Below are 25,323 nucleotides of genomic sequence, written 5' to 3' on the forward strand. Positions count from 1 at the left end.
GAAATGCTGAAAGGGGCTGCTGATTTCAACGTGTTTGCCTGTTCTGAGATGTGGGTGATTTTAAGCACTCTGCAGCAGACCTGCTTTGATTCCTACATCTGAACAGAGCACTGAGTCATAGCCCGTACACACACAGTTTTTAGATTATTAAGATAAAACAGGCTTTTCTCACTTCCCTGCTTTTCTTAAAGGAAAAAGTGAGGCTGACCCCAGTGTCTGTCTGCATCTTCCCTGGTAACTAATGCTCATTGAGGAAATAACCTTTGCAGAGAAAATTCAATACTTTTAGTCTTGTCCAAGTCTTCTTCCTCATCAACTATTTCTTACCTGCTTCATTACTTTGGAGTTCTAACCAGAAGCAGTTAAGTGCCAAAAAATCTTTAATAAAGTTGACCTGAGAATTTCAAGTTAAGTGGTGGGAGACTGGTAAATCTGGTTCCCAGCAGAGTAAGATGCCCAGGGCAACTGCTGCAACCACGTATTACCTGGCACCACAGAATTTTCTAATGGCGTCTCATTAGGTATTAATGACATGAAATAATTACTGTTAAAGTGACATTTTTGTCAAGGGGATATAAACAAGCGAATCATTTAACACCAAGATAAAAATTTTACTGGTAATACATTCAAATTGCCTCTTGATAGGATTTTAGCAAGTGGCGAATTCAGAAGAGAAAGAAATGACAAGCGGCAAAGGCTGTTTTCAGTTATGTGGCTCTCACGCTTAGGCACTAAGTCTTATGAAAAGTCTGTCTTTAAAAACTCCTATGGACAAACTGCACTTTTTATAAGATTTTTATTCGCTCTTTGACACCAGTTGGGGACAAATTCCTGGCCCTGTGACTTCTCGAATAGCAGGAACATAAAACTATTTGATGGCATCCTTGGAGGGGATGAACTGGTGTTAAGCAGAATCTGAGCAGCGCAAACGGCTAGCGGCAGATGGTTCTTGAGTGACAGGTCAGATTTACCTACATCTAATTTGCAAAATGTTTCAATGCATTTGACAAATAATTTTTCCTACCTCAAGGAGATTCAGCTAGTATTGCTGAATTGGTACAGCAAATAGTGGCTATGAAAACGAAGTTCCTATAGCATAAAATCCATATTCATTGATTGTTGGATAAAGTGCCGTCCGCTGTATGAGCACAGAACCCAAGTAGATCAATTGGTTGGAAAAATACCACCTAATTCTGATTTTTACGGGGCACAGGAATCATCGGACTGACCTGATCACATAGGATCTAGGAAATGTGTGGTTCTTTAATGCTTTGGGCAGGCAGCATTACCAAGAGTGCTGTGAACTATGCATAAGGCAGTGCAACTGGATGAGACAGAGACCGATATTATCTGTTGACAGAAAAGTGGCCTCACTTTTCTCAGGCCTCTTCAATAGTACAACTATAATAACATGGACACAGCTTTTTAGTCTGCAAAGCATTTCTCATGGAATTGCCCTCATCCCTCATTTGCAGATGAAATAACTGAGGCTGAGTAGTCTCAACACTTTATTGTTAGATTCAGAACAATGTATACTGCCAAAGAGTTGGAGGAAGATTAAAGACAAGATCTTTCAATGTATTCAAATTTCGACAGTAGGTTCTGCCAGGTCCTGTTTACTGTTTTAGCGAGAGCTTCTGCCCCCACAGGGGTTTTTCCTACGGAATGGACCCAAGGAGAAGAGAACAACGTAGCGGGTGCCATGCAGTCAATGAGCGCCTTGCTTGTGTGTGTGTTAGATGGCATACTACTGTCACCAGGCTGTGAACTGGGAAAACAGCAAAGCGATGGAACTGTTCTTTTTAAGGAACATCAAAAAGAAACTGGCTGAGACCGTGAAGAGAAAGCAAGTAGAAAACAGACTTGTAAACTGTTCTAGTATTGACCGCAATCTTAAGAGCTAGGAGACAAGTAGCTCACTGTTACACGTGTGATCACTGTTAGATGTGACCTACTCAGAACAGTTAAGGAACTAAACACCAGAGCTCCAAATCCAATGCTGTGTGTGTGTGTGTGTGTGCACGCTAAAACTGATCCAGGAATGCCCTTGTATCCTGGAATATGTGAAAACCGTCTGAGAACAGCTACGAGATGTGCTGATCAGGGGAGTGAAACTTTACGCTGGAAGGTAGAGCCTGGCTGCTGGTCAAGGACTGTTCATAATACTTAACACCTTTTGAATAGGCGTAGATCACTCCCATTACAAAAGCAGGATGGAAGAGGAAAAAAGCCACTCAACGTTTCAGTAATTCAATAATTTATTCCTCTAAAAAAGTGTGTAAAAGTATATAGCTCTCATTCACAAGGTATATATGAATGACATTTAAAATGGAGGCCTTTTAGTATTGTTTCTTTTTATCAAAGTCTTTTAGTGTACTGTACCAGCGCTATACTGTAGTTTTTTTAAATGAACTTCACATATTTTTGTATTCTTTCAAATTGTTTGCTATATATAAAAGAAGCTCACTGCAAAATGCTTGAAGGAAAAAAAGGAAACAAAAGAAATTCAGAACTTCCCAGAAATGTACAGCTTTTACATTTAAAAAAGGTTCTGAAATATACATACAAGCATGCTGGACAATCCCACCCCTCTCCCCTCCCCCATTTCCCCTCTTTAGTTCAAACCATGGTAAGAGTTCTGATTTCTGCAGAATTTCCAAAATTAAAAATAAAAAAAAAATAAAATAAGTTCTCACTCTGTAGCAAATCCAGGGCTTGTACATTTCAGATTAATTCAGTAAAAAACTCACAAGTAAAATAATGCATATTTAAGGGAAATATTATACAGACTTTTTCACACAGAAGTACATAATAAGATTTTTTTAAAATCTATTGCCATTCATTTATTTTTGCACAAAAACGTATAAATATGTCACCAGCTTTTCTTAACTTAAAAAACTTAAATAAAAGACACCAGATGAAAACTACCCTTTGCTGCCTTTTTTTTTTTTTTAATTTTTGTAGGGGTTTTTTTGTTTTTTGTATTTTTTTTCTTTTTTTTTTTTTGCTGAGAATTGGGTTTCTAGGGAAGAAAAGCCCCTGCATTAAAAACAGCCCATTTAAAAAAAAAAAAAATTCAAAGTTCTGATGAATTCTGGGAAAAAAAGCAACCCCAAAGTGGTAAAAGATTACAAATATCTACTTTACAATTTGTCTTCTCACCAAGATAGTTTTATACAAGTTTACAATCTTCATCATCTTATGCTCTTCAAAAGGCCTTGAGAATTTTTCCTTTCTGATTAAGAAAAAATAGCACTGCAATATTTTTAAAGTCAATTTTACACTGTACACATTAGATACAAATGGTTTGATATATCAGATTTTTTTAACCTATACACTGCGAAAGTCGACCCCTCCCCCCCAATTGGTGGTACAGAGAACAAAATTATCCATTTACAAGTTACTTCTCTGCTTTCACATTCCCACCACACAACTTTTTTTTTAATATGTTTTAAACGTTAGATTATTTCAAGAAAAATACTTTTACAAAATCATATCAGTTATTACATTTTTCCTTTTTTTGTTAATAACCAGAATATGGAAGTCTCTTGGAAGAACTTTTAAAATTTGCATGATTCTCTCCACAGGTGACTAGAGCTCAACAGCCTGACCAGAGCGGCTCATGGGAGGCAAGCCCACGCCCACTGCCCTCAGACAGAAACGCACAGCAAGGTAGGGGTAGAAATGGAGTCCTAAAGACAACCCTCTCGGGCCTGGATAAAATACTTCAATTAGCCTTAATGATTTAAAAAGGCATGTTTTTTTAAAAAAAGTCCCACCACGAAGGCTCAACTTCAAGTACTAATTTAATGGTTAAGTTGAATATTTCTTTGAAATAATATTCCTATGGTCCAGAAAAAATTTACCATATTTATAACTGATTTTATGAGCAAACACTTTCGATTGTGATATATACATGAGTCCCTTTTGATCTAATGAGAGGAGAGACCTGGCTTTCAGTAAGAATTCACTAGAAAATATATTTCCATTGTGACTATATAAAACTAGTGAAGGTACTTGCCTCCATGGCTCTGGGTTGAGCTTGACTGCCTTCTGTATAAAAATGTTGTCCTTCAGGAAACGCTGGCCACTTTTAATAAGGAATATGGCAGAATGTTTACCCAGTTTATTCTCAACAAAACCTACTGCTGGGTGGTTTTGAATATATTACTTGTAAGCAGGATCTCCCCGATTTGTTTTCACTCCTTTTCTGGCTTCTAGGACAGAGGTATGTAGTCAAAGAATCCTATAGTGGATCTGAGTTGGGTTTCAGCTACTGTACCTGGTCCTTGCGAATTAAAAAAATTAAAAGTAAGTCACAAAAACCATATGACAAAACAACCTAAAATAAATAAACAAAATGAAGATGTCTCCAGACCTTTTGTATCTACACACAGGTATAAAGTCAACCAAAGCACTCATGCCAATCTAGATGGGAGCACTAGGGAGACAGAAACCCCATTATGAAATCATGTACTTGAGCTGGTTCTTGTTTCTCAAAAGTCCCAGATTATGGAGTTCAGGTAACCCACAGGCCATACACCAATAACTAGAGGATTTCATCCAGAGGGCTGAACTGCCCTTATTAAACAGAGGCTGAAAACACAGACTCTTGTGCAAAAGGATACTGTCTCTTCTGGTTCCCTCTTGAAAACCAACAACAAAAAACTTCCTGTGGCCCAGTGGTTTGGGGCCGCACACACCATAACACTGGCTGGAAGTCACTGCTTATGGAAGTTTCCAGGTCCATGAGAGAAGTGTCTGTGAGTCACTCTGGTAATGAACACTGCAGAAATGACATGTGCCTGCTGAGAAGTAATCACAGTGCAGGACTGTGCAGAGTGGTCTCAGGAGGAGGGAGTAGGGTATTTGAAGAGTGTAGCAGGTTCCTTGGACTGAGGTTGCGGGGAGAAGGAACTGAGCCAGAGAGAACAAGTGCTTTTCCAATTAGAGTATATTCATGATGGCGTTGTACAACTGAGTGAGCACCACAAAGTGGACGGGAAGGCAGGAGGTACGGTCCTGGGTGGCCGGATTGCACGTGAGCCAGGACAGAGCGTTGTACTGCTCCAAAACAAACCTGCCGGAGAGAACACACGGGTCAGGGCATCAGGCACGACAGAAGTTAAGGCTGGTCTGAAAGTTCTAACGTGCCAGTGTCAGCAGGAAGAAGGCCTAATATCATTTCATAAGTTGCCCCAAGCTCTTTCCCAGAGTTCGTTTCCTCATGTCCCCCCTTCCTTCTAGACCTGCACTGTCCAATATGGCAGCCACCGGCCCCCAACTCCGTGAACTCAGATATGCTGTACATAGAGAACAGGCACCGGGATCTCAAAGACTTAGTATTTAAAAAAGCATGGAAAACAGCTCATGAATATTTTTATATTGATTACTGTTCAAATGATACTATTTTTTATATTTTGACATCGTTATCACATGTTTTTATATAACTGATAAAGTTATTACTAAAATTAACTTCACTGATTTCTTTTTAAAACTTTTCTAGTAGCCACATTAAACTAGTAATTATATGTGACTCACATTATACTTCTATTGGACAGGGTTGCTCTAGAGGCCCTGGAAGCCAAAATCATGTAGATTAGGTAGGTTCTTGCTTTAACTATAATTTCCAAATCATTTAAGAGTTAGAAAACATTAGGAAGAGCTTGCATATTTTCTCAAGGTACATGAGGAATGTTTACAGCCTGCTAAAGTACAAGACAAATCTGGGAGGTATTTCCCAGCTATGGAATTTATGTTTTACTTAACTTTATTTACATAATCTATGTCAGGGAGGGCAGAAAATGTTTCCAAAGTCAAGTGCTTTAAGTTCCAGACTTTGTCTTCTAACTATCCACCCCCTTATTCTGATCTATTTTCATCACCATGAAATGCCTCCTCTGAATGGGAAAAAAGGGCAGTTGTACTTGCACATAACTACCGGATTTAACAAAGTATGCTACACTGTCTGTCCTATGCAGGTATTGCGGGGGGATGTGGCTCTCACTGGCTAATCAGACAGTGCTCCACTGCACAAGAGGTAGCACCTCTTCCACAAATACCACACTTTAATTAAAACACCTTGGAAAAACAAGAGTAAAGTATATCATTTCAAACTGTACTGCTATGTTGCCTAGGTCTGAATCTACCTTAAAACATCAGACGTGGTTTTGGAGTCAAGAGGATGTGGAACCCGCTGAGAATTCCTGGCAGGGAGAAGTTCGTCCGTCTGTGCTACAGAAATGTGGTGATGTAGCGAAGCCTGGTGAAAGAACAAAGACAGTTACCTTCCTGGTCTAGTCAACCATGGGGCAGAAATAAGGCCACATCTACCAGAAGGAGATGCTCTAAAGTCCATTGTAGTCAGGGCTTCTATTCTAAGTCCATGAATTTAAGCTGCTCAGTAACCCCAATGTGATCCCAAATAACTCCATATCCCAGGGTAGAGGGGAAAAAAAAAAGCTAGCTTTGCAAATGGACTGAAAATAATTAGTGTCCCTCTTCAGGTTTTTTTTGTTTTGTTTTGTTTTTTGCGGTACGCGGGCCTCTCACTGTTGTGGCCTCTCCGTGCGGAGCACAGGCTCCGGACGCGCAGGCTCAGCGGCCATGGCTCACGGGCCCATCTGCTCCGCGGCATGTGGGATCTTCCCGGACCAGAGCACCAACCCGCGTCCCCTGCATCGGCAGGTGGACTCTCAACCACTGCACCACCAGGGAAGCCCCCTCTTCAGGTTTTAATCTGTAGAAGGCTCCACAGTCGGGATGTGGCTGACTGTGTTGTTGTGGTGGTCTTCTATCCTGATCCCCGTACTTCATAACCGGTTCTGTGCTCTTCTTACAGCATCACATCCAAAGGCACCTGATGTCTGCTGTCATCAGAATATGACAGATCCCTGGATCCAGCAAGTACCAGCACAGTCCATCTACTATAAAGTTCCCCATCAATTTTTAACTTAACAGTTTTAGTATAGTTTTATTAATTGTAAAATATAAGAGGACGCAATATATGGGCTTCCCTGGTGGCGCAGTGGTTGAGAGTCCGCCTGCCGATGCAGGGGACATGGGTTCGTGCCCTGGTCTGGGAAGATCTCACATGCCGCGGAGCGGCTGGGCCCGTGAGCCATGGCCTCTGAGCCTGTGCTCCGCAACGGGAGAGGCCACAACAGTGAGAGGCCCGCGTACCGCAAAAAAAAAAAAAAAAAAAGAAGAGGCGATATAAATGCTTGATTCTCCTTACTTTTCAATTTTCTGATTAATGAGCTGCTGTTCTGGCAGCTTCAAAAGGTGACTTACAAATGTTTTGTTTTTCAGCACAACTATGAACCCATAGATTGATGTCAATCTACTGCCACCATTGTTCATTTTAATGACTAAATCATCCCATCCCTGGGCAATGGGAACCCCTCCAAGTTGGCTACTGGGTCCTTTGATAAGACTCTAATAATCTTTGGTAGCTTCCTTGCTTTTTAGGCATGACAGGATGTCTCAGGTACACCTCGAATATTTCTTACTTTAGCCCTGGAATCAGTCATTTCCTCAAAGAACTCTGGTTCTTTTGAATGATAAACAGTATTGAGAAACCATAATTGTGTCAATAAAGCTGTTTATTGCTGCTAGGCTATCATGGCTCCTGAGCCTTTTCAGTAAACAGAGCTAAAGAATGTGTATACTTTTCAGAGAAGAAAAGATAAATCTAGGTTCAGACTAGTAATTCTAATTGAGAGATTGCAGGATTTTTATATAAATCTTTCATTTCATAATACTATGTTAAAGTCATCAGGAAAAGAAAATTACTTCAATTGTTTTTGGTTTTAACCTTCCAGATTTGTGTGTGTGTGTGTGTGTGTGTGTGTGTATGTATGTGTACGTGTGTGTATCTTAGTGATTACTCTGTAGTGGGACTTCTGCATCCAAAGGGAAATGTGCAGGGTTGTAATATTTGGCCTTCCCACCGTACCAGGGCCAGCTCCCCACAGCTCTGCCAATACAGTGTGTTGTCAAACCGTTGGCTTTTTGGCAATCCATGGATTTCATTCTAGGTTCTCTCATCCAAACTGGAAGTGACAGATCTTTTGTTTTTAACTCTTATTTTGGATTAAAAATTTCCAAGAAATATACAGGAAGGCGCAAGCAGAAACATGGAATTTTTTAGCTGACTCCTGCCCTACTCTAAAAAGGAACGCTGACTGCCTGTGGCAGTGGAGGAAGAGGACAACTAGTCTTCATCATCCCCCCGGCGTAACTTCCCTGACCGCAGTGCCTTATACAGAAACACGTGGCCACCCTAGATGTGTCCTTTGGGCCGCGGGAAGTCTCCTCCTTGGGTGAATGTCATTCATTTCTTTGTGACATGGTTTTGGGCTCCTCTCCTAAATTCTGCTCTTCACCTCTACCTGTAATTAACATACCCTCAGACTCTTAAGTAGATGTGAGCGAGTCGGGGAGCAGAATAAGACGACGGTGCCCAAGGCAAATTCTAACCAAGACTGATTTTGAGCATAAGTCACTCACGCCCCAACTTCAAATACAACACCAAACCAACCTTGAGGAAGAGGGGACACTGGTTCTGAGCCTGGGGACACGATGACCAAAACCACTGGGGGAGATTCTCAGCTTTGGCAGTCGATACAAAATACCCAAGGGCCAGAGGCTGCTGTTTCAGCTCCTCAGGCGCTTCCCTGGAAAGAAGACGCTCACCCTGGCTCTGAAAAACAAAGTCCCAAAAGCATGATTAGCATTTATTACCAAATAAAGCTTTTTTAAAAACCAACTTTTTAAAAGAAATTGATATGACATATTAGTTTCAGGTGTACAACATAATGATTCTAACTGTGGGAAATAATCACCACAATAAGTCTAGTTAACATCCACCACCATACAGAGTTACAATTGTTTTTCTTCTGATGAGAACTTTTAAGATCTACTCTCAGTAACTTTCAAATATACAATATGGTATTATTAACTAAAATCACCATACATTACATCCCCAGGACACTTATTTTATAACTCGAAGTTTGTGCTTTTTGACCACCTTCACCCAACTTTTTATCAATTCTCCCTGCACACTGTAGTGACTAATCCCCTTCCTGGCAGCATCTCACACCAAAATGTCAACTGACCAAGAAAGGTCAACAGGGGAGGCACACACAGATATCTGATGAAAACTATGGCTCAGGAAGAAGGTACCAGTAAAACTAACAACATCAGCCAAGTAAATACAGGTTTCTTTTCTCTGTTTCCTTTTCTGCAGAATGTAAAATCTGCTCCGTGGCATTATTAGGTAATAAACTAAAAATGGAAAGAGTGGAATCTGACAGCTGAAGGTACCACCACACCCACATGCTCTTTCACCAGCAACCAACCAAAAATACACACGCACACCTGACTGTCCACTGTTAATAACGTTCTAACACTTCACCGGTATCTGACCTGCCAGCAGCGTGAGATCTGCTCCTGAAGAAGCCCTGTTTCAATTTACAGCAGTCCCGGTAATAAGGGACTCCTGTGAGAGCCACTGGGCGTTTCTGCAGTTGACATTTTCCTTCTTTGACTCTTAGCTAGCTTCGAGAGTTGAAAATGTACCTTTTATGCAAAAGCAATAATAAGTCATCCATTTGTTCTCAAAAGCCTTCTGTTTAAGGAAGAAAAAAAAAAATCCTCAACTACTACACCAAGTTGTATCATTTCTGAGTTGGTTAAAAAATAAAAACTTACTGCAACCTTGAACAAATTTTTTCTCCTGTGGTAATTTCTTAACTGGATCTCAAAGAATGTTTAATGGTTCGGAACGAGGAAATGCCGAAAGCCTCTCAGGGTCACCTGGCTGCAGGTGCTCAGGATTAGAAAAGGCCACCTGACCGGCTTCAGCATAGTACTGTTTGAAGTGTGACATTCAGTGGCTTGAGGTGCCAACACAGGGAGAAAATAAAGCACGCCTCTGTTTCTCACAAAACTAACACTACACTTCAGTTACCAATTCTTTGTTAACGGAGGAGCTAAATTATAACAACCAGTACTGGGAGGTAGCTGCTATTATTTCCATTTCACAGATAAGGTAACTAAGGCTGAGAAAGGTAAAGTAAGCTTGCCCAAAGTCACAAAGCTAGGAAGATGTTCGGCTATAATTCAGAGCGATATTTATCAAGCTCCAGGGCATGCATTCTTAGCTGCAATGCTATTTGCCTCTAGAATTCACGTTAATCCTAAATTAAAACTATCCCGTGTAAAATTTGTGTTTTTGGTCCCCATCACAACAATCTCCAATGAACCAATAAATTGTCATTAACTGGCAAATGACTGGAGGAAACAGAGACATTTACAATCCCTTCCTTGCAGAAGGGAGAATTAGGGGGCAGGCAGTAACATGAGGGCAGTCTACTGAGGTGGCCTTCCCTGGTTTCATCTTCTCTGAAACTAAAGTTTTCAATCTTCTTTTCTCTAGACTGTCCTTCAGTGAACTCAGGGCTGGCAATAAAAGTCCCACCTGACAGAAACCTAAGTCCTCGAAGAACATCTTTGTGCCTAATGAGTGTAAGCAGGTTGCTTATACTTGTCCAGTTTAAGATATTAGACATAGCTATTTTTCTGTGTCTTAACCCCTCAATCTCTTAACATTTTAAGTAAAAAGTGTAATACAGTGATAAGGCATGAATCACCTAGCTTTTAAAGAAACTTAACGTGAGCTGATGGCAGAACCTTTAACGCCTCAATCGTCTGCTACTTCACCTCCAATATCCTGGGATATTTAAAGGTGAAAGCAGCTGTAAGCCCTGTTTTTCCCTTGATAATGCTGGTACTAACCTGCGCACTTCTCCAAACTCAGCCTCCTGTGGGCTCCTCCCACTCCCGCAGGCTGGCCACAGAGAACACCTAACACGCCTAAATAAAGGCGCCATGACCTAAACCAAGACCAGTTAAGCTCCTTTCCGAATTAATTAACCATCAACAATGTGTTATTCAATTAACACAGTTACTCTGAATGTTAAATAAGCAGGGTTATTGAACTAGCCTCTGAAAAGCCACTGTTCTGGCAAAAAATTAAAAAATAACTGGGAAGCAGCAAGCAACCAAAATTAATTTTTGCTCAGAACACAGTAACTGCATAAAACCCTTGCAGCTGTAATGGGACTATTCTGATTAAACACATTCATCAGGAATAATAATAACATTTCTTTAGAATTCCTGCTTTGTTCGAAATGGAACTACAGGGTCGCTGTCCCACACTTACTCCTCTTGTACCAGGGACCAAGACCATCAGGGAGAAAGGTGCGTGTAGTAAAAGACGACAGCACTTCTGGAGGATTTTCCTGAAGGCTGAGGTGGTTTTAAACAACCTATTTCAAGTCGTCCTTACCCGACTATGCTGGAAGTGAGAGCCCACACCAATTCCAGAAGGAGAGCCTGGGGAGGGAACTGGGGAGGAGTTGGGAGAGGAATGGAGGTTCCCAGTCATTAATATGCCAATATCATTGTCCATATCATCTGGGAATGGAAGGTCAACAAACATGTCATCTAGAGGGAGAGAAAAAAAGGACAAAAATTAAAAAGCTAATCCACAGCCCCAATTTAAACCAATGCACAGTTTATTGGCCTATGACTATTACAGGCATGTGTTGTTAACAACTTAGTAAGGCTTAATGCGTGCCCACTGGGTTCAAGGTGCTGCAAATTATTCTTGCATTTTGTACTCTCTCCAATGATCTCCTAATGTGAGGTATTAACAGAACGGAGAAATAAAGAACGTAAAACTCTGCACTCTGCATAGCCTCCAAAGGCACATAAAAAGAAGGCAAAACAGCTAAAGAAGCAATTTAATTATTAAAGTTAAAACTGACACCATCCAAGAAAACAGCAGACACCATCTATGCATCCAATTAGCATCTAAAATACTTAAGGCTGAATTAATGCATGTTAATAAGTGTGAACTTGCCCTCAAACTGGAGGCCTATTATACGAGCAGATCAAAGCATGATGTTTTCGTTAAGAAATCCTCTCTCCCATATCATAAAAGTAAGGTACATGCACAGCAGAAAATTTGGAAAGAAAAGTATAAAAGGGGAAACCCAATCACCATGAACATTTTTGCTGGTCCTTTTTCTGTATTTATTATTACACTGTGATATTATGTGTGTTTTCTATATACACACACGCAGGACAGTATCCTTTTACCCTCTCCATTTAACAGGAGTAAATGTTGGTAGCTGCTAAAAATTCTTCAAAAAACAATGCAAACGGCTGCATAATATTGAACATTTTACAGTTTATAAATAATCATTGCTTAACAAATGCCTTAAGATATTCAAACCATAAAAATCTATTAAGAATAATCAAATAAGGGGACTTCACTGGTGGCGCAGTGGTTAAAAATCCACCTGCCAATGCAGGGGACACGGGTTGGAGCCCTGGTCCAGGAAGATCCCACATGCCACAGAGCAACTAAGCCCGGGTGCCACAACTAATGAGCCTGCACTCTAGAGCCCACGAGCCACAACTACTGAGCCCGCATGCCACAACTACCGAAGCCCAAGTGCCTAGAGCCCGTGCTCCACAACAAGAGAAGCCACCGCAAGGAGAAGCCCGCGCACCGCAACGAAGAGCCACCCCCGCTCGCCGCAGCTAGAGAAAGCCCGCGCAGCAACGAAGACCCAATACAACCAAAAATAAATTACTTAGAAAAAAATTTCAAGACTAATCAAATAAGGAGTTGTTTTAGAGCAAGTTAGATTCCCAATGATCAGCTAAAGACAGGTGCTATCTTCATACTGCCTAGCAGTCTTCATACATTTCAAATCAGATCAAGAAATCTTTATTGAAAGAGTGACACCCATGTACAGGACACTATCAAGCAGATACTATTTTTTTGCCGTTAATGAAAAACAGGAGAAAGTTAATTACCCAAGAGAGGAAAGTGTTTATTTGGTCTTGGCAACAGTGCAAATTAAATCTTCAAAACCAAAAAGATTCTCAAACCTTCAATTCCCTCTTCACGTTTCATATGCTGTTTACTACGACACAGAAGAACCTGCAGCGGCCAGGCGACTCTTTACTCTAGCACTGTGTCTTGTTGAAGGAGCGGAGCCGCTCTATGCATACAGGGTCTTCCACTCACCATTGTTGGGGCTAAACCCATCTTCATTGGGATAGTTGGCTGGAGCCACTTGGATGGTTGACGATGTTGGGAACACCAAGATGTGTGTACAAGAAGCATCTTGAGGGGTGTTAAGTTGAGATGACTGCATGTTCAGTGCAGTACTTCGGCCAAAAACAGAGCCCATTGTGACAGCATCTTAAAAAGGGGGGAAAAATGTATCAATGCCTTTTGTGCAGCAGTGAACAACTCCAGAAATGACCCAAGCTGGATTGATGTGAGTCTGACACAACTGCCATGATGGATACACATTTACAGTTGAGCCCACTTGTCTAAATATTTTCAAGAAACTGACTCAGAGCAGATAGCTATGATAACTCAAGCCACATTTCACACTGGCAAGGTTAAGAAAAAATTGGATTGAGTCAACCAAATATGTTTTAATTACTTAAATAAGAAGTATTTCTAAAAATAAAACTTTCTTTCCTCCTGTGACTGCTAATAATTTATAACGGACTGTTCCCCCAAACCATGCAATTCTGTAGAAATGGTATCATTCAACTAATAATTGTTACAACTAATATTTATTGAATGCATACTACATGCCAGATTCTGTACTGAATTCTTTATTCATATCATATCATTCAATCATCAAAGCTACACCTCAGAGGTAGGAACTACTACCCCCATTTCATGAGGAGGACAGAATACAAAGAAATGATGTAACTTGCCCAACTGGTGCAGGTGACAATTAACCCAAGGTCTGACCAGCAGGCCAGTACAGACATCTGTCTCTCTCTAGACTGGCCACAAGCAACCACGTTCTCATACCACAACACTTCTGTTGGTTTTTACAGGGAGGGGACAAGGGTCTGCTGTTTGATCAAAGAAATACCTGGATGGTAAAAACAGGTTTAAAAAGTATAAAACTTCTTAGCTATTAAATTATAAAACAGCTTAGTTGCTGTTTTTAAAAAAATTCTGTGGCCATGATGTTTCATCTGCCCACATCTTGGCACTTACTGAGTTACTGTGGCTACCAGACACTGTGATAAATGCTCTACCCCTGTCTACTTCACATTCATCCTCAACCACAGAGAGACTCTAAACGTCCTCTTGAGGCTGCTTGAAGAGTCTATCAAATACCTTTCTTCAAAAGGGTATTAAAATACGTATCATGTTGGTGCCCGCTTAAGTCATTTTTGGAGGGTGAACTTCATAAACTAACAACAGGTTGGGGTCAAATAATTCGCCAGGACTCTAAGAGCTCTCAATCACACCCAGGACTTGGGCTCTCTCCCAAGTGATGGTCAACAAAGATGATAAAATCACAAACCACTCCCCTTGGAAGAGACCAGATGGTTTCCATTTTGAGCCCTAAGTACAATTTTTTCTCATAAAGATAATAAAGATCATTCTATACTTGTGTGTGGACTTAAGATTGAATGGACTGGACTGTTCTGATACCTAATTAACAAAACTGACGAGATTTACCTGGCATCACTACAAAGGACCCCTGGGGCTCCATGGCAACCAGGCAGGCACTAAGGATAGAAGGAGAGTCTGCGGCAGAGATTCCACACATCCGGCACACGTCCTTGAGCCGTTTACTGATTGTCTGTAGTGAACATTCTCCAAGGAGGATACTCCAATCTGGAATCAAATATCACAATCGCACACAGTCTTCAGAAATTCATATTGATGTGAGGTTTGAGCATTTTACCAGTTTTGCCTGATAATTGAATTTCCAGGATTGGGCCCTGAAGGGAATATGGCTTTATAGAGGTTCCCCTCCTTGCTACAAAGAAAATGTTACTTGACCTCGATTACACTTCATTAACAAAGAAACAAAGGCCAACGACTATAGAGGCTGAAATCATGTCTGAAATGACCTTTGAGTCCGGCACAGACCCGGGCAGACTTAGGCACTTAAAATAGTTTTCAATGGTGATGCCAGTATGTTCTGTCCTTTCTCCTTCTCCAGGTCTGGTTCTTTCACTACCCCTATGAACACTTTTCTTTAGAAGAGAGCACAGTTTGGGGTGAACCTCAGTTTTGTTTACTGCTAGCATAGATTGGTTGTTTCATGAAATGCAAGCAGCAGAAGAAACGAAGGGGACCCTTTCCTGGCATGCCCAAAGCAATGGGTGCAAGTAAAGTGCTCCAAATGATGCCACATTAATTGTTCAGATTAAAAAGATGTCATAAATTTTCTATCGTCTGTTTATTGCCTCCAAACAAAAGCACTACGTCTCCTCACAGAACTGTTGAGGGTAATGTTACTCCAGGAATTGAAAAGCACTTGGTACTCCCTTTATTTTGACCCCCGACACACATGAAGCACGTCACATTACTGCAGCCGTACACTGCTGTCATGTCACATCCCACTGATGTAACACCACTCCACCTCTCTACCTCCATATACTTTTTTCAAACAACCTGCTCTCCCCTTAAAAAGCAAGTGAAAAAAAAAAAACTTTCACATTTCATATTCCTAATGAACTCTGAACTGAAGTGGCTGAAATAAAAGGGTCAAGGAACATACAGGAGGGAGTATTTTTAAAAACCACAGAAATACCAAAGAGAAGTGAGTTTGGTATATAAAAACCAAGTAAGAAGGAAAAGACAGTATGATTATTTTTATCACAAACACTCTGGTGATAAAGAACAGAGATTCACAAAACTGACTCTGAAATCTGTGGACTCATATCTGATACTGCCCCACAGAAATGCAACGTGGTGCAGACCTCAGTTCCCCAAAGGAAGAAACTGTAGATTGGGAGGCTGATGTCCTGGACACTAGGCTTTTCTCTGTGTTTTTACTCCTTGAAAGTACATTTGCTCTCAGTCTTTTGATGGAGCCCTCAGTCACACTTACATTCTTCTCCCCCAAGAGATAAGAAAGAAGAGTGTGTCCCTTCTAAAAAAATCATAAAAGGGAAGGCGATGGCTTTAATAATTTTCCAAAATACCAAGTAACTAGACTACTAGGCTACATTTTTATCCCCTCTACTTCTTTTCTATTATATTCTAACTTTTCCCAAGGGTTAAGAGTAGCTCAAAGCCTTTAAGAAATAAGATTGACTAAAAGGCATACTAAGAGAGAAGATAGGAATTCTGACAGAAATGAAATGATGAATCCCCTAATGTATCAGACCTCCAGGCTACTGATACAGACTCATTATAATATTCTTTTAAAAATGAAAAGGATAATATTTTCTATTGGTCTACAGTATAATTTAATACAAAAAAATTCTGTGTATAATAGATTCCTAAGAAAACACTTAATACATATTATATAATATTTGTATAAATTGCTGTTAAACCCTAATAATTAACTCACTTAGGCACTTACTACAAGGCAAGTTACATCTATATCAGGGGTTTTATTTCAGGGTTTCCACAAATACCAGATATAAATTTCATGTAAAGAAATAAGATGCACACTCTAACGCAAGGGTCAGCAAACTACGGTCCACAGCTCACATCCTGCCCACCACCTGTTAGTAAACAAGGTTTTATTGGAACAGCCACACCAATTCACTGGGGTATTGTCTATGGCTGCTTTGGCATTACAGTAGCAGAGTTGAGTAGTTCAACAGTGACCAGCTAACCTGCAAGGTCAAAAATATTTACTACCTTGCCCTTTACAAAGAAAGTTTGCCAACTCTGTTCTGATATATACTTGGCACGTGCAAAACCACCAAGCTAATTTGTGACATATGCTTGCTTTCGTGCAGACGTTAGAAAAAAACCTCTCCCGGGACTTCCCTGGTGGCGCAGTGGTTAAGACTCCACGCTCCCAATGCAGGGGGCCCGGGTTCGATCCCTGGTCAGGGAACTAGATCCCACATGCATGCTGCAACTAAGAGTTCGCGTGCCATGACTAAGGAGCCCGCGAGCTGCAACTAAGGAGCCGATGTGCCGCAACTAAGACCTGGCAAAATCAAATAAATAAATACTAAAGGGCTTCCCTGGTGGCGCAGTAGTTGAGAGTCCGCCTGCTGATGCAAGGGACACGGGTTTGTGTCCCGGTCCGGGAAGATCCCACATGCCGCGGAGTGGCTGGGCCCGTGAGCCATGGCCGCTGAGCCTGCACGTCCGGAGCCTGTGCTCCGCAACGGGAGAGGCCACAACAGTGAGAGGCCCGCGTACCGCAAAAATAAATAAATATTGAAAACAAAAACAAAAACTTCTCCCACCTATATTCATATACTGAACTTTTTATAAATGTGTCATTAATCGATAGGGCTTTAAATTAATAATCTAGGCCTGTTCATATTGCTCATATAAAACTGTACAAGTAGCTACGCAAGGATAATAAATGAGCTGGGCTCAACGCCAGGCAAGGCAGCTGCCTGTGGTGGTCAGTTGTGTTATGTTGCAGTTACTTTTAGTGCTTTCTTATATTTATGGTAAGAAATATAAGCAGTCAGTAGATATATTGGGGGATTCAACTTAAAAAAATCTGCTCTCTTAAATTTCCACACTGAAGAGTATCAGACAGTGGCAATGTGAATAAAGACTCTTCCAATTTGCAACTACTTGTCCTTGTCAATCAGGATTATCTTGCAATCAAGCCACCGAAACAAAAATAAATACAAAGCTCATCACCAGCAACCACCAAAAACAAACCAGCAAATGAAAGTAAAGGCTGTATATGACTTCTACTCTCATCCATAATCTCTGATATAAAATTTTCCAGTTAAAACTGACTTGTTCTTCTCACAATATATAAATAAATGTTAGAAATTCTAATTTACCAAGTATCATTTTTATATTAAAAATATTTTTCTGTTTTATATACTGGGGTTCAATATTATATTTAAGATTTTCTTTGTGATGATTTCGTTGCTAATGAAAAGTCTAAAAGCCACTCGTTTATCCTGTACATTTAAAAGAATCAGAAAATATAATCTGCTTTATTCTTACTACCAACTTTATAATTTTCTCCCTCAGCTTAGTTAATGACATTAGCTCAGCCCTTTTCCTTTCCTTTGTTTCAGGAATTTCTCACCTTTAAGTTCCCCATGGCCAAGACGCCCAAGTCGCCCAATTACAACTCTCCAGGGCAGAGATGTCATTTGGACAATACCTATGCACCATTCCCATAACTTCTGTAGTCCAATTTTACGTGCAGATACTTTACTCCTCCGTGATCTAAAACAGACATGGAAAAGGGCCCCCAAATGAATCAAAGCTATCATTTAGTACGACAAAACCAAGAAAATTCCAAAGAACCCACCCACATGTTACCCACTGCATTTAGATAGGAAAGTTAGAAAGATCCATTATCTGAGAAAAGGCACAGCATCAATTTACACACACCATAAACACCAAGGCTCCTCACCTGTTTGGTAAAGCAATATTTACAATACATGTTTCTAATAATTCTCCATGGAGGTCAGTGCAGGAAGCCAAAAGCCAGCGCTGGTCGTGAGACAGACAATAGCCCACAAAGAGCACATTGTATTTCTGGCTCGCTTCACCAAATGTCTCTCCCAGCTCTGTCTGCTTGTCTTTGATTGGGGCCAATATAAAAGGAGGGGAGTAAAGCTGGATTGGGCTGGGCCGCTGAAATCAAAATCAAAATCAGTATCAGCACAAAGCCACTCCATGTTTACAACAAAATCCATACAGCACTGAGGGAAACCAACAGGGAGAAATGACAATAGATTGCTTCCCGACTAGTCCTATACAAATAATAGTGATACAAAAAAAATTGTTTAAGGTAGGGAACCCAGTCAAGCCAATTATTTCCTTATTAAAAGAAATTATTATTGGCCCAACTTCATTAGTCATTAGGAAAGCGGATTAAAACCACTACACACCCACCAGAATGTCTGAAATATAAAGGACAGAAAACATCAAGTATTGGTGAGAGTACAGGGCAATTAGAACTTTCATACATTGCTGGAGTATGATGTGCTTCGGAAAAGTATTTGACAACACCTGTAAAAGCTGAACAAACGCATACCCTCTGACCCCCCAAAATGCACATATATGTTTACAAAGGACAGGTATAAGCATGTTTACAACACTGTCAATCTTAATAGCTCCAAAGAGAAAATAACCTAAATAACCATCAACAGAAAAATGGATAATAAATTGTGACAAAGTTACACAAGCAGAATATTAAACAGCAGCAAAGAGAATGAAAAAAACTACTGCTACAAGCAACAAAATGGATGATTCTCAACACTGAGTAGAAGAAGCCAGGCGCAAAACACTGTAAATTATGATTCCATTTATATAAAGCCAAAAACAGGCAAAATTATGCTGTTATATGTTATAAGTCAGAATAGTGATTACCATTGGAGTGACTGGAAGGGACATTAGAGAGGTTCCTGGATGCTTGTTATGTTTTGTTTCTAGTGCTAGTTATGTAATATTTTTACTTAGTGGAAATTCATCAAGCAGTATACTTAAGACTGGGTACTTTTCAGTATGTATATTATACTTTATGATGTGTGTGTGTAAGTAATTAAAGAGATCAAAGTGTTAGCTGTTACCTAAGACAAGTATTTTAGATAAACTGTGATGAAATTTAACTGTCATCTTTGTTTCTAGCTTTATATACATTTCAATATTTAGTAAACTACGGCAGGGGTCAGCAAACTTCTGTAAAGGATCAGACAGTAAATACTTTAGGCTTTATGAGTCTCTGTCACATAATCTTCTCTTTGTAAAAATGTAATAATCATTCTTACCTAGCTGGTCATACAAATGCAGGCTGCCGGCTGGATTTAGCCCACAGAGTTGCCAACCCCTGAAGTACATAGCATAAGAAACAGTAATAATGGAATTACAGAATTTTAAACTTAAAAGAGACCTTGGAGATAAGTTAATCCAATTCCTTCATTTTAGGGATACTTATTCAACAACTTGCTCAAGTTTCAAAGCTAACCTTATCACTGATCCATTCACTCTCCACAGACCCGGAAATTCTACTCCTAGGTACTTACTAAGAAAACTGAAAACATATAGCCACACAAAAACTCATACACAAATGTTTAGAACAGGGTTAGTCACAATAGCCAAAAAGTGGAAAAATCCATACGCCCATCCACTAATAAATGGATAAACAAAATGTGGTCTATCCATATAATGGAACAGTACGTAGCCATAAAAAGAAATGAAGTACTGATACATGCTATGACATGGATGAACCTCGAAAACATTATGTTAAGTGAAAGAAGGCAGACATAAAACATTCTATATTGGAAGATTCCATTTACAAAAAACGTCCAGAACAGGCAACCCCACAGAGACACCAAGTAGAACAGTGGTTGCCAGGAGCTTGCATGAGACTGTGCCACTGCAGAAAATGAGAATTCCTGGAAGCAGGGGATTGGTGTCTTGTTCACCACTGCACAGTCGACACCTAATACAGTGTCTGGCACACGGTAGACACTCTGCTATAGTTGCTGAATGAAAGTACAAAATTCTAGCTGCAGACTGGGGGAGAGGCAGTATTTAGCAATTAGCCATTGCACCTTAATGCAAGTAAAAATTTATAAACCTCAGTAAATGTTCACAACATTTGGTTCTTACATTTTTAATTAAGTCAAATGATTGATTTCTCTCTTCCTGTTCCAAAGCAAAGGGAAAGAAAGAATATATTTTTTGTGATTTATTTTAATCTAAGCCTCACTATATATCTCCTGAACTCTCATGGTGTTCTGCCAGTATGTTATATAATCTTTTAAAACATTACATAATGCCTCGGATCTTAATATAGGTAGTCAGCCTTTACTCTCTTCTCTGAAAATGCAGACTACTATTAGTTGTCATTTGAAATTGTGGTAACTTCTTACCAAAGCATAAGGAATGATTGCATCTGAATTGCAGAATAACCACAAGAGGTAAAAAACTAAAAGATTCAAAGTTTATAAAGAAAGGCATAAACTCAATTCCTGGACACAAATTTGAAACAAGTAGAAACATATTTATTTTTATTCCAGAAAAAGCTAGTAGTAAAGAAAACATATGACATGCTCACAAAAGTAAAAAATACAGACTCAAGAGAATAAACTAATCTAAAACTGCCAAAGATAGAAATTTTCTATAACCCCAGAGCGAATATAAGTTGTCAGCTAAGCAGTTTCCTCTCTTGGGACCAAGCTGACCTGAACCAAGTTACAACAAATGCAGTATTAAGTAATGCGTCATTTTTTTAGTTTTCCACAAAAACTCACATTAACCAACTAAAATTAGCAATTTTTGGTGTTTTTAAGTTCTCTAATGGTGAAGAGGTGTTTGCTGGCCTTTATTAATGGGTAATTTTTCATGCAAAAGTTGTGGGAACTGATTTTTGAAGGCTTTGAGAGTTCTAAACACTGCCCTGTATATCTACCTTCAGGATAAGGTGATTAGTAAAACAAAAGAAGTGTACAACTTCTGTTTAAAACATGTTTTGCTTTGGTGTTTTAGAATTCCCCCTGAGGTACTTATCTGTGGGAAACAGGTTTACAAAGATGGAGAGCAAAAGCGTTCATTTACATACAGAAGCACTGAGACAAGGGGAGGAGAAAGCATCAGAAAATGTGGGGCCTGTGCAGAGTAAACACATACACAGCGGCTGTTCCAAGGGAACAAAATGAGCTGGGGAAGGTGGAGAGTGATTTAAGACACAAATTAGCTTCAAACAATGATGAACAAAATAAATATAGGAAAACTGAACTTTCATAAGTAAAAGGGATAAGTGTATTGTTGCCTTAGGTCTTACATCAAAAAATGGCAAGAGTTTGCTTGCCTCTTTTCTCAAAAAATTATACAAGTTCAGAGAAGTATCTCCTCTATTTCAACTTAAGGATTAAAGAAACCTACCACTCTTATAATAAAGGTAGAAGACCAACCAACCAAGCAACTCTCCTGGTTTGCATCTTTAGCATAAAAGTAGTCTTTTTGCAAATTTCTGCCCTGTTGCTGCTACCTACCTCTGGGTTCTTGAGAGTCATCTCAATGCTGGCGGCAGGCCCAAATCCTGTGAGGGATTTAATGTGTATCTGTGTAGGCAGAGGTCGCCTGCACTGGCAGTACACTGAAAATGCCATGGACTTCAAGTATTGAATGTAGAAAACTTGTTCATCCTTCATTGTCTGCAGCATGTACTGGCAAGGCACAATCTACAGACACAAATACAAATAAAACAAGAAATAGAGATCTAATATGCTAACAAGGCAGTTCGAAAATGAAATGGTATGAATTCTTTACTTGAATGGGGGATGCAACTTTAGTTTTAAAATACAGAAATGCCAAACATAGTATAATTCAATCTTAATTCCTTTCAGTGACATAAAGTCCTATATTCCAAATATACCAGCAATTTAAGAAGAGGTGTCACTCTGCTGGTCAAGTTACACTGTCACTTAGAAATTACCCTGTTCCCATTTTAGAGATAAATTATCAATTTATTGTTGCCATGCCCCTAAATTTAAAAACTTGCTTTTAAATATACTTCTCACTTTTGTAAGGTTATACGCATAGTATGCATGGCATCTTTGGAATTATTGTCTAGTCATCTGAGGCACAAACTTCAAATCAATGAAAAACTATCAACAAACTATACTGGTAGCTTTAATTTCAATCTTTTAATTCTATAATAGCTTGAGTTAAAGTGACAGAAAAACAAGAATCCAAACACCCAAGACATCATTTTTCACCTATTAAATTATAAATTTTTAAAAATTATTACACTATAAAACTGGCAAGGGTGCACTGAAAATGGGCATGCTCCTTCACTCCTGAAAGAAATGTAAATAACTATAACATTTTGAGAGAGGAATCTGGCATTATTTATCAGTATCTTTATCAAAGAATCCACTTTAAGAAATTACTTGAAATGTGAAAGACAGATTATACCTGAAGATGTTTATTATGGCTTTATTTATTTATTCATTCATTTACTTATTTATTTATTGGTCATGCTGTGCAGCTTGTGGGACCTTAGTTCTCCGACCAGGGATTGAACCCAGGCCCCGGAATTGGAGGCACAGAGTCCCAACCACTGGACCACCTTATAGTTGTATTTGTAACAGTGAAAAGGTAAAAAAAAAAAAAAAAAAAAAAAAAAGTAATTATATCTAACTGTAGAGAAACAGTTACACATGGAAAATATGCAGTCTATAAAAAATATGCTGCTTGGTGAGAATTTTAAATAAGGTGGAAAAATATTCATGAATAACTTTCAGTACAAAAAGACTAAAAATTATGTGAAAAGTATGGTCAATTGTGTAAACAAACACAGAAAAAAGGCTAGAAAAACACCAAAATGCTAATAATGGCTGAATCTAAAAGGCAGAATTAAGAATACTTTTTTCTAATACATACAATTTTTTAAAAAATCATGAACCTGTTTACTTTCATAAAAACAACAATGTAAAAAATAAACTTGCAAATAGTTACCTGGAGAATGAAAGAATTTCTCATATGCTCAGGTAAATTATCCAGCATTTCTGTGTAGCAGCGCATCAAACTCAACAGCCAAAAATTTCCAGAAGTGGAGTCTTCCTCTGCGGTGTAAGTGAAGGGGTCCACCATGTAAATGACAACAGCTGGAGGGTAGGCTTGGCTGTCTGCAGAGTCAGGCTCCGTGGGAATTCCTATCCTCTCCCTTTCTGTAACACTGCAGAGAGAGTCACTTATGAGATGCACAACATAAATATAAATTATACAAAATAAATCAATTCCAGAGCACACTGACTCCTGGACAATGATTACAGATTAAATGCAACATTAATATGTACCAAAATGAAGGCAAACCAAATCAGTTAGCATCCAGATGGATGGAAAACAACAACATGCTCCTCTAAAATGAGATCTCTTTTTTTAACTCCCCCCCACCACACCGTGGCTTCATTCTACAAAGATGTTTTATAATGCTGTTACGTTAATAGTAAGAGCTTACTATTACTATTATCCATATATTATGTTCATATAATAAGAGTATTAACAGTAATATTAATTACATTAAGTATATTAATTAGTAAGTATATATTACCATTATACTAGTAATATAGTAAGTTTATAAGAAGTTCTCAAATTTCTTAACACTGAACTATAGACTGACAGTTGTTACTCTCTGGAGGGAAGAAGAGAAATACCACCCTTTACAAGGTTTAGAGACTCATGAAGTCGAGGGGGCTGGGGGTGCAGAGGAAGAGTAGACAAGGGGTCCGAGCTGAAGCCACTCGTCTTGGTCAGAGTACCGTACCTTTCCTGTCCATCCTGTGAGGGCTGAGAGGAGCTCTGCCCAGGCTCAGTGTCTCCACCACAGCCTATGTTCCCTTGCGTTCTCTCTGCAGAGCTGGCCCCAGCGCTGGGGTTCTGCGCTCCGACACTACCACTGAATCCTGAAGAAGAGGTAGTGCTTATCTGGTTAATAATGGGAGCAGAGGCAGATGTCGAGGCTGGTGGCACAGAGGAACCAGATGCGGAGCTACTTGCTGCCGGGTTCACAGAACTGCCATTGGAGGTGGGATTAAATGCACTGCCAGCTGAGGGGGCTGCCGATCCTGGATTTGAAGCTAAAGGCCCCGCATTCCCAGGTGTAGCTTGTCCCTGTGCTGCTGCTGGTGGGGTCTGGTACTTAGGTGGTATCAACAGGCTGCTGTCGAGCTGCAGAGTGGCTAGATAAGGTGCTGAAAGTGTACACGCAGAGAGGTGACTTTAGGGATGTTCTGCAGTGTCTGGCTGAAGCAGATATTTAGAATAGTCACTTTAAAAAAAATTATGCTTCCAGGTTGCATTACTCTATGACACCCAAAATGCTATCTCTACCACTGAACATAAGCTTCTATGTTCTGTAAACATGGAAATAAACATGGAGTTACTTATTATAAATTCTGGGGAAGAGCCTTATTTGGGGGGCGCGGGGGAGAGGAGAAAATCAGTCATTTGTAACATCTGCCTTTCAGACTGATTCCATACGCATTCACTGAAAACGGAGAGGCCGTATATTCTACAGCCATCATGGTATATTATGCTCCTATGTGCGTAAGGCTTATGTAAGCATCTAAGATTCTCTTGGGAATCTGGGTTAAAATAAAGCAGTTAATACCAAGTCATGCTGCTACATTTTCGAAATGTGGAGTAAATTAGATATGACTTCCTTAGGCTACTGTAAATAGCTTTTAAAGAATATACATGCACATAAAAATTAGCATTTAACTACTTAGAATGCAAAAATTAGACCTAAATAAATACAGTAATGGAACACTAACATTTCCCGAGAC

At 39.6% G+C, this 25,323-nt stretch overlaps 1 protein-coding gene across 3 annotated transcripts in view; it reads right to left on the reverse strand.

Annotated features, from left to right (window-relative positions):
• Window positions 1–2,240: 2,240 nt before the first annotated feature.
• Window positions 2,241–25,323, reverse strand: part of MED13L (mediator complex subunit 13L) — a 297,018-nt gene continuing 273,935 nt past the window's right edge. For all 3 annotated transcript variants that reach the window (XM_033408782.2, XM_004281470.3, XM_033408784.2), the window contains 11 exons: window positions 24,303–24,729; window positions 23,495–23,714; window positions 22,027–22,215; window positions 18,438–18,661; window positions 18,105–18,247; window positions 14,582–14,740; window positions 13,109–13,285; window positions 11,354–11,511; window positions 8,543–8,704; window positions 6,150–6,262; window positions 2,241–5,080 (listed from right to left, as the gene is read on the reverse strand). In XM_033408782.2, coding sequence (XP_033264673.1) covers window positions 4,948–5,080; window positions 6,150–6,262; window positions 8,543–8,704; window positions 11,354–11,511; window positions 13,109–13,285; window positions 14,582–14,740; window positions 18,105–18,247; window positions 18,438–18,661; window positions 22,027–22,215; window positions 23,495–23,714; window positions 24,303–24,729 — 2,105 coding nt within the window. In that variant the 3' untranslated portion in view covers window positions 2,241–4,947. The remainder of the gene's footprint in view (window positions 5,081–6,149; window positions 6,263–8,542; window positions 8,705–11,353; window positions 11,512–13,108; window positions 13,286–14,581; window positions 14,741–18,104; window positions 18,248–18,437; window positions 18,662–22,026; window positions 22,216–23,494; window positions 23,715–24,302; window positions 24,730–25,323) is intronic.

The sequence above is a fragment of the Orcinus orca genome, chromosome 15 (genome assembly GCF_937001465.1).
Source record: "Orcinus orca chromosome 15, mOrcOrc1.1, whole genome shotgun sequence".
Lineage (NCBI taxonomy): Eukaryota > Metazoa > Chordata > Mammalia > Artiodactyla > Delphinidae > Orcinus > Orcinus orca.